The 11374-nt window shown below is 38.6% G+C and overlaps 1 protein-coding gene across 1 annotated transcript; it reads left to right on the top strand.

Annotated features, from left to right (window-relative positions):
- Positions 1–6540: 6540 nt before the first annotated feature.
- LOC109474217 lies at positions 6541–8837 on the top strand. The gene is made up of 3 exons (XM_019774469.1): positions 6541–6633; positions 7867–8154; positions 8745–8837. The coding sequence occupies exons 1-3, from the start codon at positions 6585–6587 to the stop codon at positions 8747–8749; spliced, it is 342 nt and encodes a 113-aa protein (XP_019630028.1). The 5' UTR covers positions 6541–6584; the 3' UTR covers positions 8750–8837.
- Positions 8838–11374: the final 2537 nt, after the last annotated feature.

Raw genomic sequence — 11374 nt, 5'->3', positions numbered from 1 at the left:
TTTTTTTTTTTTTTAANCTTTCTTTATTGAATTTTACCTAAAATAAATTAACGGTTACAGAATATGGCATGGCATTGTGCAAAAAGGAATACATGGTGAACCACAAAAACAAAACGTAAGATCCAGGTACAATAGTGTAGTGCAAATTTTACAGATACACCCTGTTGCCCCTAATTACATGGTTTAAAATTACACATGGGATTTTTTTTAAACTCTTTTAAATATTTATTTAACAACATTTTATCTATTCTGAAAAAATTGTATTTAATTTTCCCCATTTCCCCCTGTGTTTTTAATAGTTTGTGTTGCCTATACGCAATGTTTAATTCTAGTCTATAAAAGTAAGAAACATAAGATATAAATGCAGATAAACTTAAGGAATACTTACGATTTTTAAAATAAACATTTTACCTAGGAGTACTATAACATTGGAGAGAACCGGGCATCGATCAGTCAGGTTACCAAAAATTATATTGATTGCGTTGATTTGTAAATGAGTACCAGTGATGTTGAAGAACCATTTGTCCACCTGACTCCAAAAATCTGCAGATATTCGACAATTCCAAAATAGGTGGACGACTGATTCTTCTTCTTCTTTACATAGACTGCAAATTGGTGAGTCTATTAACCCCCATAAAAATAATGTTTTATTACAAGTTAAAAATTTAAACAGCAGTTTGTATTGAAACATACGAGTGTTTGAGTCAATAGAAAGTTTATACGGCAAACTATACACTTTGTGCCAAGGTAAAGGGGTATCGAAATATTCCTCCCACGAAAATTTAATTTTATCAGACGAGTCCATAAACTGGCTTCGTTCATAAAAAATGAATACAGATCTTTATTAATATTTCCCTTACGTAGCCAGCCTATGTTTCTGCAGACTGGAAGACAAACACCCAGGTTTGGAGATGTCTGTTTTAACGTGGTTTTCCAACAAGAAGGAATTGCAGAAATAAGTTGATTGTACTTAAATTCGGTACAGGCTTCCCCAAATTTTTGAGTCAGATCATCAAATGATAAAAACCTATTTTGTAAGTCTAGAATGTCATTTACAAACACTACTCCTCTACTAAACATTACCTGAGAAAAGAATGGTTTTCCATCGATTGTAATATTTGAATTTAAACACAGAAGTTGTTGTTTTATTTCTACTGCTCCCTCTGGCGGCCGGAGCTGGAACTTTTAACCACGCCTGTATTACATGCATGAAAAAGGAACTAAGAGGTGACTTTTTCCCCATTAAAGAGTTAAAATCCACATACTTTAGTTGGGAAAAAGGAAATACATTCGTACGAAAAATAGAACTAGATAAAAATATTAATTTAGAGCAAAACCATTTTTTATTTAGATACAATTTTGGCAGCCAAGAACCTTTAAGTGTCAAATCCACAGCCTGCAAATTCCTAAGTTTTAGCCCCCCTGTTCATAAGTAGCATACAATGTTTTCCTTTTCACCCGCTCCGGTCCCTCCCCCCATAGAAATTTAAATATCTTTTTTTCATATAAGTCAAAAAACGTAGAGGGGGAGACGGGAGAGAAGTTAGTAAATAGATAAATTGAGGGACAATTAATGTATTGATTAAAACGATTTTACCCATAAGAGTTAATGACTTAGATTTCCACGGCATTAATATCTTGTCTATTCTAGCCAATTTCTTGTCAAAGTTATAATCCACTATATTAGATAACAGTTCTGGGATGTGAATTCCTAGAATATTAACAGGGCCATCCGTCCATTGTATTTGTAAGGGGCAAGGTAAGTAAAAGTTTGTTCTTTTTAGAGTACCAATTCTTAATATTTTACATTTATCAAAATGTGGGCATAGTCCTGATAATAAGGAAAATTTTCTAGATCCGTAACTAAAGCGTATAAAGAGCCGAGTTCGGGAGCAAGTGGAAAATTCGAGTCGTCGGCATATTGCGAAATTTTAGATTCAATTCCAAAAGTATCTAAACCTTTTATTTCGATATTGCTACGAATTTTAATAGCGAGTATTTCTACCCCCAAAATAAAAAGATATGGAGAGAGGGGACATCCTTGTCGGACCCCACGGGACAGGGAAAAGGACTTAGAAATATAACCACAGTTGATAATTTTACTAGAGATATCTTTGTAAAGAATTTGTACCCAGCTAATAAAAGAGTCCCCAAAGCCGAAATACCTCAGTGTTTTAAAGATAAAGTCCAGTTTAACGGTGTCAAAGGCCTTCTCAAAGTCAGCAATGAAAATTAAACCGGGCAAATCATTTTTGTCATAATATTCTATTATCTCTAATAATCTGCGTATGTTGTCACAAATACTACGCCCCTGCAGGAAACCTGTTTGATCATATGATATTAGCTTTGAAATAATATTTTTCATGCGAAGAGCGAGACATTTGGACAAAATACGCGTATCACAGTTAAGTAAAGTAATGGGACGCCAATTTTTGAGATACGAAGAGTCTTTATCCTGTCCCGTGGGGTCTTGCTTAAGTATTAATGTAATAAGACCTACTTTTTGTGTATCAGATAGCTGGTGTACATCAAACGAAAAGTTAAAACAATCAAGCATATGTTGCTTTAAACAATTAAAGAGAGTCTTGTAAAATTCTATCGGAAGGCCGTCTAGACCGGGGGCTTTACCACAGGGAAAGGAATTAATTGCCCTCTTCAATTCTTCTTCAGTTATTAAACCATCACATTTTCTCTGTTCTTCGGGCGACAAAGATACTCGTTTATTTGGAAAAAAGGATTTAAAAACATCTGCATCTACTGACATTGGTTGTTCCTTTAAAGAGTATAGATTATGATAAAAGTTGGTCTGTTCCTCGAGAATATCTAAAGGGCTGGTTATGATCTGACCGTCTGCAGAGACAAGTTTGGCCATATTTTTCCTAGCCTTATCCCTAGTGACAAAATTCATAAAAAAACGAGTGCACTTCTCCCCTTGCTCCATCCACTTTGCTCTTTTACTGGTGATTATATTATTAGATTTGATTTGATAAAATAGTTCTAATTCCTGCTTCTTTTCCTGTAGTTTAACAAAGGTATTTGGGTCAAAAACAGCGTCTAAGCTTTCTTGCAGGCTGCAGATTTCACTTGCTAGATAAATTTCGGTCGATTTGAGTTGTTTGTATTTCCATGACGAATATTTTATAATATGTCCACGTACACAACACTTAAATGTATCCCATACGGTATGTGCATTCGCAGAATCCTTATTGATGAGGAAAAAGTTATTTATGAAATCTGAAGTTTCTTTAATAAAAACCGGGTCTCTTAGTAAATCTTGGTTGAATCTCCAAAAACCTGGGCCCTTGGGTATTGGTGAAGTAACAACAGAAAGTCCAATAAGGGAATGGTCAGACCTAAAATTATCTTCTATTTCCACTTTTTGTATGCGAGAAACTAAGGAAAAGGACGTTAAAAAATAATCAATGCGACTTGCTTGAAATCTACGTCTCCAAGTATATCGCCTTGTTTTAGGATTTTGGTGTCTGTAAATATCTATCAAATCTAAATTGGCACATAGTGAATTGATTGCTTGAAAACATTTTGGATGGTAATTTGAAATTCGATGCCCGGTTCTATCTATATCAGTATTAAGAACAGTGTTGAAATCACCTACAACTACAATGTATGATTCAGAATCTAAACAATTTTGTATAGTTGTTTCCAAATTAGTGAAAAGAGAGGGGTCATCTGAATTGGGGCCATATATATTTACCAAACAAAAACGACTAGAATCTATAGTTATATCCAACATAATCCACCTGCCTGAATTGTCAGTTAGTGAATTGTGAACTGTGTAGGAGACGTTTATCTTAAATAAAATACATTACCCCCCTACTATTACTTAAACCGTGACTAAAAAGAATTAGGTGCCCCCAATCTGATATCCATTCTGTTTCAACTTTCATGGAAGAATGTGTTTCTTGTAGACAGTAAATTTGGTAATTTTGTCTTTTAACCATGTGAATACTTCATGTCGTTTTCTGCGGTCGCCCAGCCCATTGCAATTATAGCTACAAATATTGACTTTGGGCGAAGTCATAAGTAGAGATGAAAATATTTAATACTCTATAAATATAAATAAGGGCTGGGCGTCCGCAGAAAAGCGAAAATTGAAGTAAACGAACCAGTGTGAGAAACTTGTCTTATATCTATCAGGCAACAGGGTTTATCATAATATGTACTACAATAATCAATATATCCACTACATGAAACAAACAGAGACATAAAGTAACATGCCATGCATAAATAAAGTGAAACATGCATCAAAACAAACAGTGCGTGTCTTCTTAACGCAACACAACTTTACAATGGTCTACTTTTGTTTGTAAACTAAACACTAGCGACTAGAGGGCATAAAAGCCCACGCTCACAATCAGATGTAATTATATTTCATAAGAAAAAATTACACGATAGTGCTAATGTCAATATAGGATTCAATATCAATATCAGGTGAGCTTCCAAAAAAAAAAAAGAATCATAATATTTCACAAGTAGATTGATTAAATATTTCTTACACTCCAAGGAAATAAATAGGCACTACCTGATCTATCCCCCACCCCCCTGAAAAAGAGAAAACCGACACATAATCCATTTTAAATATATAAAGAAGGAAGGGGAAAAACAAACCGAGAAACTCTATTCAGTTCAGTCTCTACCGTCCCTCCCTTCAGGGGCAGTCCACTTGTGCCAAGGGTTCAAAGACATTAGTTTTCTTAATGTCAGGTTGAAGGTCCGGTGAACGAGAAGCTTGCCGCTTGGCGAAGAACTTCCGACGGTGTTGGGCTGACTCCTCTGGAACGACGTTCGCTATGTCCTGTTGACTCGTCAGCAGAACCCGGCGGTCGTCACGTGTGGCCCAGATTTTTCCCTCGATGGTCACCCACACAGCTGTTAGCGGTTTGTTGTCAGTTCCATTTGAGACCAACTGTTTGGCTTGGTGGAAAAGTGCCCTACTAGCCGGGGACAGATCCGGACGAATTGAGAAGAAAGATCCAGCATCGTTCTTCTTCCCTTTCAGGGCCTTCCTTGCCTCATAAACCTTTCTCTTTGCCAGGAAGGTAGAGAACTTAACGATGACATGTCGTCCCGATCCCTTTGCACCCAGGTAATGTATGTTATCCAGTTCCCCCGGTAGTTTGTTTACACCAGTATAGTATAATAGAAACTTCACGTTTTACTCCCTGCTTTCCTCCATTTCATTCGTTATTATAGTTATTGCTACAGCTAGTCATACTATAGTTTTTTTTTTTAAATTCAGCTTGAAAGCAGTTTCCTAGCTTGTCTAAAATGTTTTAACTTGCTGCCGAAACGATCATTGCATAAATAATATGCGGAGCGTTTGGAAATTACTGTCCTGGTGGAGGGATTGCTCTCCTCCACAAGGATGGCTTCACGGCTGTCACATGGCCCATACTTATTGTGATACTCCGTACAAAAGCTGAGATATTAGTACCTACATGAAAATATATGTAGGTACTTTGACTGTTGAATGTTTCCCGCCTGTCTGTCTGTCTGTCTTTATTTCTGTCTGTATGTATGTCTGTCTGTATGTGTGTGTTTCCGCATACTTGTGGTCAGCATAACCTCGGAATGCCTTTATGGATTGTCATGATATTTGACATGTTGGTAGTTCTTAATAAAGCAAAGGTCAAGGTGATATCTGGGCCTCCTGGTGGCTGACCTTGGACTGCACCCGAACTTCCGGTTATCGTATCTTTTGTCCCGAGCATACTACAGCCTTGAATTTTTGGTGACAGATAGCTTTTCCTGTCAGAAACAAGTGGTATGGGTTTGATCCCCCTAAAAGATTGTCCTGGAACTGAAAGCTTCCAGGGAAATCTTTAAAAGCGGATAAATCACGAAAATCATGATTTTGGTATTTAGATAGCTTTGACATGGATTTACACGATTGTATGTTATTTATGTAAATAAGGACTCAATTTGCAAAATTAATTAGGATATTTTAAAAAAAACATCATTGTGTGATGTCAACTTAGGAAAAACACAGAAATGAAAAACAACATGCAAATAAAGATGCCTGACGCAGGCGATTGAGAAGCTTGCGGGACAGTCCTCAGGTGAGTATATTGCGTGTATACTTTTTTATATCTTATTTTTTACATGTTCTTACTGACATCTAGACTCATTTAAACGTACATATACATTACAGAAAAGAGTTTGCTACAGAATCTGCAATGCTATAAGAGTATTGAACTGGGGATGGTTTACGTGTAATACTAATCACTGCACCGTTAAAGAGGTTTATCAGTCACGTAGAATTAACAGTTAGTAGAAATTCTTCAATCAGTGACTTATTTTTGCGAGGTAAATCACGTACCTCCAAATGTTCGGTGTCGACTGTACACCTTGATCACGGAATGACCTAATCTCGCGAGAACACGAGACTAGATTGAGATTTGTGTGGATCTTCTGGCCTCCCCCGCCTCCACATCCAGTTGGAACGTGCCGGGATGAATTGTAATGAGGTTGGGAGCTGCCCAAGGCCTACCTTCCTATACTCCGCAAGGAGGCGGGGGAGGCCAGAAGATCCACAAGTCTCGATCTTGTCTCGTTTTCTCGCGACAATGGGTCATTCCGTGATCAAGGTGTACAGTCGACACCGAAAATTTGGAGGTACGTGATTTACCTTACAAAAATACAGTCACTGATTGAAGAATTTCTATTAACTGCTAATCACTACACATTTTATATAATTTTATATAAGGGTGAAATTTTATCTGCCAGGCTTCCGCCAGGGCTACAAGACGGTCTATTTCTGACAGGAATCTAATATAATCAAAAATGGAAGCAATTCTTCTTAAACAGTCGCCATCGACAAGAATGATAGCCATAAGGCCAAACTGTGCTGCGCCCCCTGCCGACATTGCCGTATGGGGCTGGTACAGTGTCTGATTTATCGGCGATTGACCCTCTGACAGAGCGAGGGTCATAAGTGCTGTCTTGCTACTATTCACTTTTCTATTTACTGTCATTTTATAATGTTAACCACTATGATCGGTTTGTTAACAATGTGTGTTCATCTGTAAAAATAAAGTATCCGCTACTATTTTCTAACCCAAGATCCCGAGCTGGGACACATTACAAGACAAGAACGAGTACTGAACGAACACTTCATTCTGAAAGGACAGGAGTCATAACGGCGAGCCTCCATTCTTTAGCTGCCACTCTCAAATCGTGTACAATTCCGTCTGTAATATGTGTGCATGCGGTAGATATAAACCCTGGCTAATGGCTAAAGTCCAAGGCAACAGGCTCATCTTGCGTCTTTCGTAATTACCTATTCATTTTTTGTGTTCCCTCTATGGTTTGATTTTATTACCTCTGTACCCCCGATTCTCTTTTATTCATATACTTCTTACATAATACTATCAAATTCTGTCGTTCATGTCCAAACGGGCTGGGCACGTGAAGGGCATGACACTGAAATAAAAAATTCATTCATTCATTCATTCATTCATTCATTCATTCACACGCGCACATACACAATCAACAGACACACGTCTTAATTTGCATGAATGATTAGTTATTTTCTCGTCTATACTGAAATAAAACGGAACATGTCTAAAGTATGAAGGTCTTACTTAAGCAAAGGAGGCTTTTTACAGGAATTTGATTTATTTAAGTGCAATCCATAGACGACTGTGACATTTGACTATGACATTTCAAGAAATACTACGGTCAAATATCACAGGCGTCTATGGATGAATGATCAGCTGCATGAGAGGAGCATATTCTTGCTGTGTGTTCGACCCCAACCCCCCGCAGATTACTATGTACAGCTTTAGAAAGATTATTAGTAGTGTTTTCGTGATACCATTACTGATTCAGTCCTTTCTGTCTCCTCAGGGTACACCAGCCTGGGTTGTTGGAGGGACTCTGATACCCGCGCCATTCCGATTCTAGAGGGGACAGATTCGCTCTTGGATGGTGACTACCAGAGCCGTCATCACGCCATCCAGAAGTGTTACCAGGTAGCACTGTCTCGTGGCTTCCCCATGTTTTCTGTACAGGACGGTGGGCAGTGTTTCGGGTCTGCTGATGGCCTCAACACTTACAACAGGTACGGACCTACTACAACCTGCGCAGAGGACGGCGAAGGCGGGGCTTGGGGAAATGAGGTCTACAAGATTACAGGTAAATGGGCAGGTGTATATGCGAAAGAATGATATTGTATGAATGGTGATATTGTAGCAATGTTAAATTTGGAACAATTTTCACATACACATATGCATACATGTAAACAGACATAACTAGTTGTACATGTACACACACACACACACACACACACACACACACACACACACACACACATGCATACATACAAACACACAAAAGCACACACACACGATCAAACACACGAATGTATGCGCGTGCGCACGCACGCGAACACAAAGACATGTATTACTATAATGTTTGTTAGCGTGTTTGCGATAACAATACTGATTCAGGTTTAAAGTTAAAACCTTTGACCCAACACAAAGAAGTTCTCTAACCTAGAGCTCAATAGTAGACGTCAACTTGCAAACTTTTCAAGACGTCTACTTCAAGGAAGCCACTTGACAAGCCTAACTGGGCCGGTCTACTGAGGAAGACCAAAGTTACTGGTCCAAAGCTCTAGGTGAGAAAACTTCTTTGTGAATCAAAGGATTTAACTCTAAACATGTAATTACAAACACAGATGAATTTTCATGATAATACTGATTCAGTCATTTCTTTCCCCACAGGGTAGTCGGAATTCAGATCAGAACACCAACTGCTGGAAATGGAAAGTAATGATTGGACTCGTGTGTTCCTAAATGTAATTATTCAATGTGGCCTATTGTAACCGGATACTGTATTGGCTCAAAATGATCGACCAGAAAAATACATCTAATCTGTGTATTTGTGTGTGTGTGTGTGCGTGTGTTTTGTGTGTTTCTTTTTTTTTTATAAGAACTAGCAGGCCTGGCAGGCGTTTCATTGTTCCTTCAAGATTTACTCATCGAGATTATTTGTCGGTTGATATTTTTAATATTTGTAGGTGTTCTCACATCAATTTCTAAGATTCAGTTTTATATTAGGTATTCTCAGCTCAAATTTTAAGAATTTACACGAATTTTATAAAACTTTTCCCCCAAACGAATATGGGCGTTTTGCGTAACATTTGTAACACCACTTATTCGTGGAATAAGGTTAATGTTTCCTCTGTTTGACGTTAACTTTGATGCAATGTAAGGCGTATTTGATACATCATTATTTTATACACACTCGTGTATCTTAAACATCCTTTTCTTACATTTTTTTTAATAAATGAGAGAGAAAAGACTCTTTGGTCAAAGACACTGGCTTTGATTTTGATTGTTTAGAAAAAGCTATGTTAGATATGGAATCTATGGAAAGAAATCTGTACTTGCTTGGTCCCGGCTGAACAGGCCGGCAATAGATAGATAATTAGATACATCACCACTTTCTATAAACAGACAATAAGCCAAATGATCTCCATCCTTTAACTAATGAATTAAATGATTATGGTTATGCAAAGCAGTATCCTCGTTTGCATGAAATACGTTGATCACATTCTCCACCCAAAGACAGTCTTACCCAAGCAAAGAAACCTGTTCTAGCATTTCCTCAGAAATCATGCAAACGTTACCTTTTTTAATTAGTTATGTTATATGATCACATTTCCTTAATTGTCAAATATAAAATCAAGTTTAAAATTTCAAGCAGTTTTCACGATGGGGTTTTTGTCGTCATTGTTGCCTGTTAATCTTCCTCAACCTACCTAAGTAAGTACTGTCAACCTACTCTGCACGAACAACTATACACTTTACCCAAAACTTAGCCACCCAAAGCGATAATTCTGTACCCAGCAGTAAATACAACACTTCTGTGGCTTAAGGAGACATACATGAATTGCAGTCAATATGTTTATAAAATCACAAAACATTGCGGTGTACATTGCTTTGAATTTCTTCACAAAAAGTCTCTGTTTAAAATATGGGTACGCGTACATATACAACAAAGTAGTAAAAAAAAACATCTGTTAAAATTCGTGGTTTGTTAATAATGTTCATATCTCTGGTATGCAAAAACTAAATAGCACGTTCGTATGTATACATGCAATGCTGATGTCAGGTGATAATTGAACCTACGTTAAAAATAGAATAAATAAATAATAAGTGTAGATCACATTCTTTTTGTGTTGTTCATGCAAAGCCTTCCATACAGGAATACAGCTTAATCTTTATCAGTATAGCATATAGTTGAGTCTGTAGCCCCTCTTGACCCTGTGTGTTAACAGTGCCAGTGGGAAAGACGGTCTGAATGCAGCAGGCTCGTCTCGGCTCGTGTCCCCTCCTTCAGTTGCAGGAAACTTGTTGACCTGCATGTTCATCTTAGAGTGGCTCTTCCCATGGCAATACGAAGCGGCCACGTTACTTGTTGACGCCTTGCTTAACATGTCCGTAATCTGACACCTGTGCCATACCTTCTGTTGTACAGGGTTGAAATGTTCTGAGTTCTCCAGCACAATTTCTAGTCCTCGGGGCCCATCTCCTTTTAGCAGGTCTGGTGCACACCAAAACTGCCGTGGTGCTCTTTTCTCGATCAGGATTTCCAGTCCACGAGGTTGATCAACTGCGGTGAAGTCTAGAAGGCTCATACTCGGCTCTTCCAACTCTGGGTAACTGGAAGGCTTGTCTAGTTTCCACCATGAGGATGGTGCTTCAGTAGGCTGTGCTTTCATGTCTCCACCACCGACTTCAGTAGTTGTCATCGGCTCCAATGATGCCCTGAACCTGATGGATGAGCTCTTCTTTAGTTCTTGCTGATTAAGCTTGTAATCTTTCTCATGTGGCGAAAAGGTCTGTGTTGGGGCTGAGACTGACTTTCGAGCAAGGACAGGATTCCTTAGTCGACGATCCACTGTATTCTTTGAACGTGTCTCAGGATCAAAAGGTGGGCTAGGGTGAGGGAGAAGAGACTCTTCTGTGTAGGAGTTAGGCAGAGTCTTGCCCGTTACATCGGCGCATAAATCAAGATGGTTATGACATTTCCCTGAACAACAAGCATCATTGGAACGGGAGTTGACCATTAAAGGCATTGGATCCATAGTAGCCTTTGGACTACTTGAAAGCTCGGAAAATGCCTCTGTGTTTGCATCACCTGCATCGGGGGAACCCCCGTTCAGGAGCAGAATCGGCACGTCAGTTTCCCTATTTGTCTCAGCATCTTTGTGCTGTACAACATCATCGGGGGGACGTCCGTTCAGGAGCAGTATCGGCACGACAGTTTCCCTCTTTGTCCCAGCCTCATCATGCTCTACATCATCTTCGAGCGGACGCCCCGTTCAGGAGCAGCATCGGTACGTCAG

Source organism: Branchiostoma belcheri, unplaced genomic scaffold (assembly GCF_001625305.1).
Source record: "Branchiostoma belcheri isolate BF01 breed outbred unplaced genomic scaffold, Haploidv18h27 scaffold101, whole genome shotgun sequence".
In the NCBI taxonomy this organism is placed as follows: domain Eukaryota; kingdom Metazoa; phylum Chordata; class Leptocardii; order Amphioxiformes; family Branchiostomatidae; genus Branchiostoma; species Branchiostoma belcheri.
The sequence above is the reverse complement of the archived record's forward strand: the minus strand, read 5'-3'. Positions and strand labels throughout refer to the sequence as shown.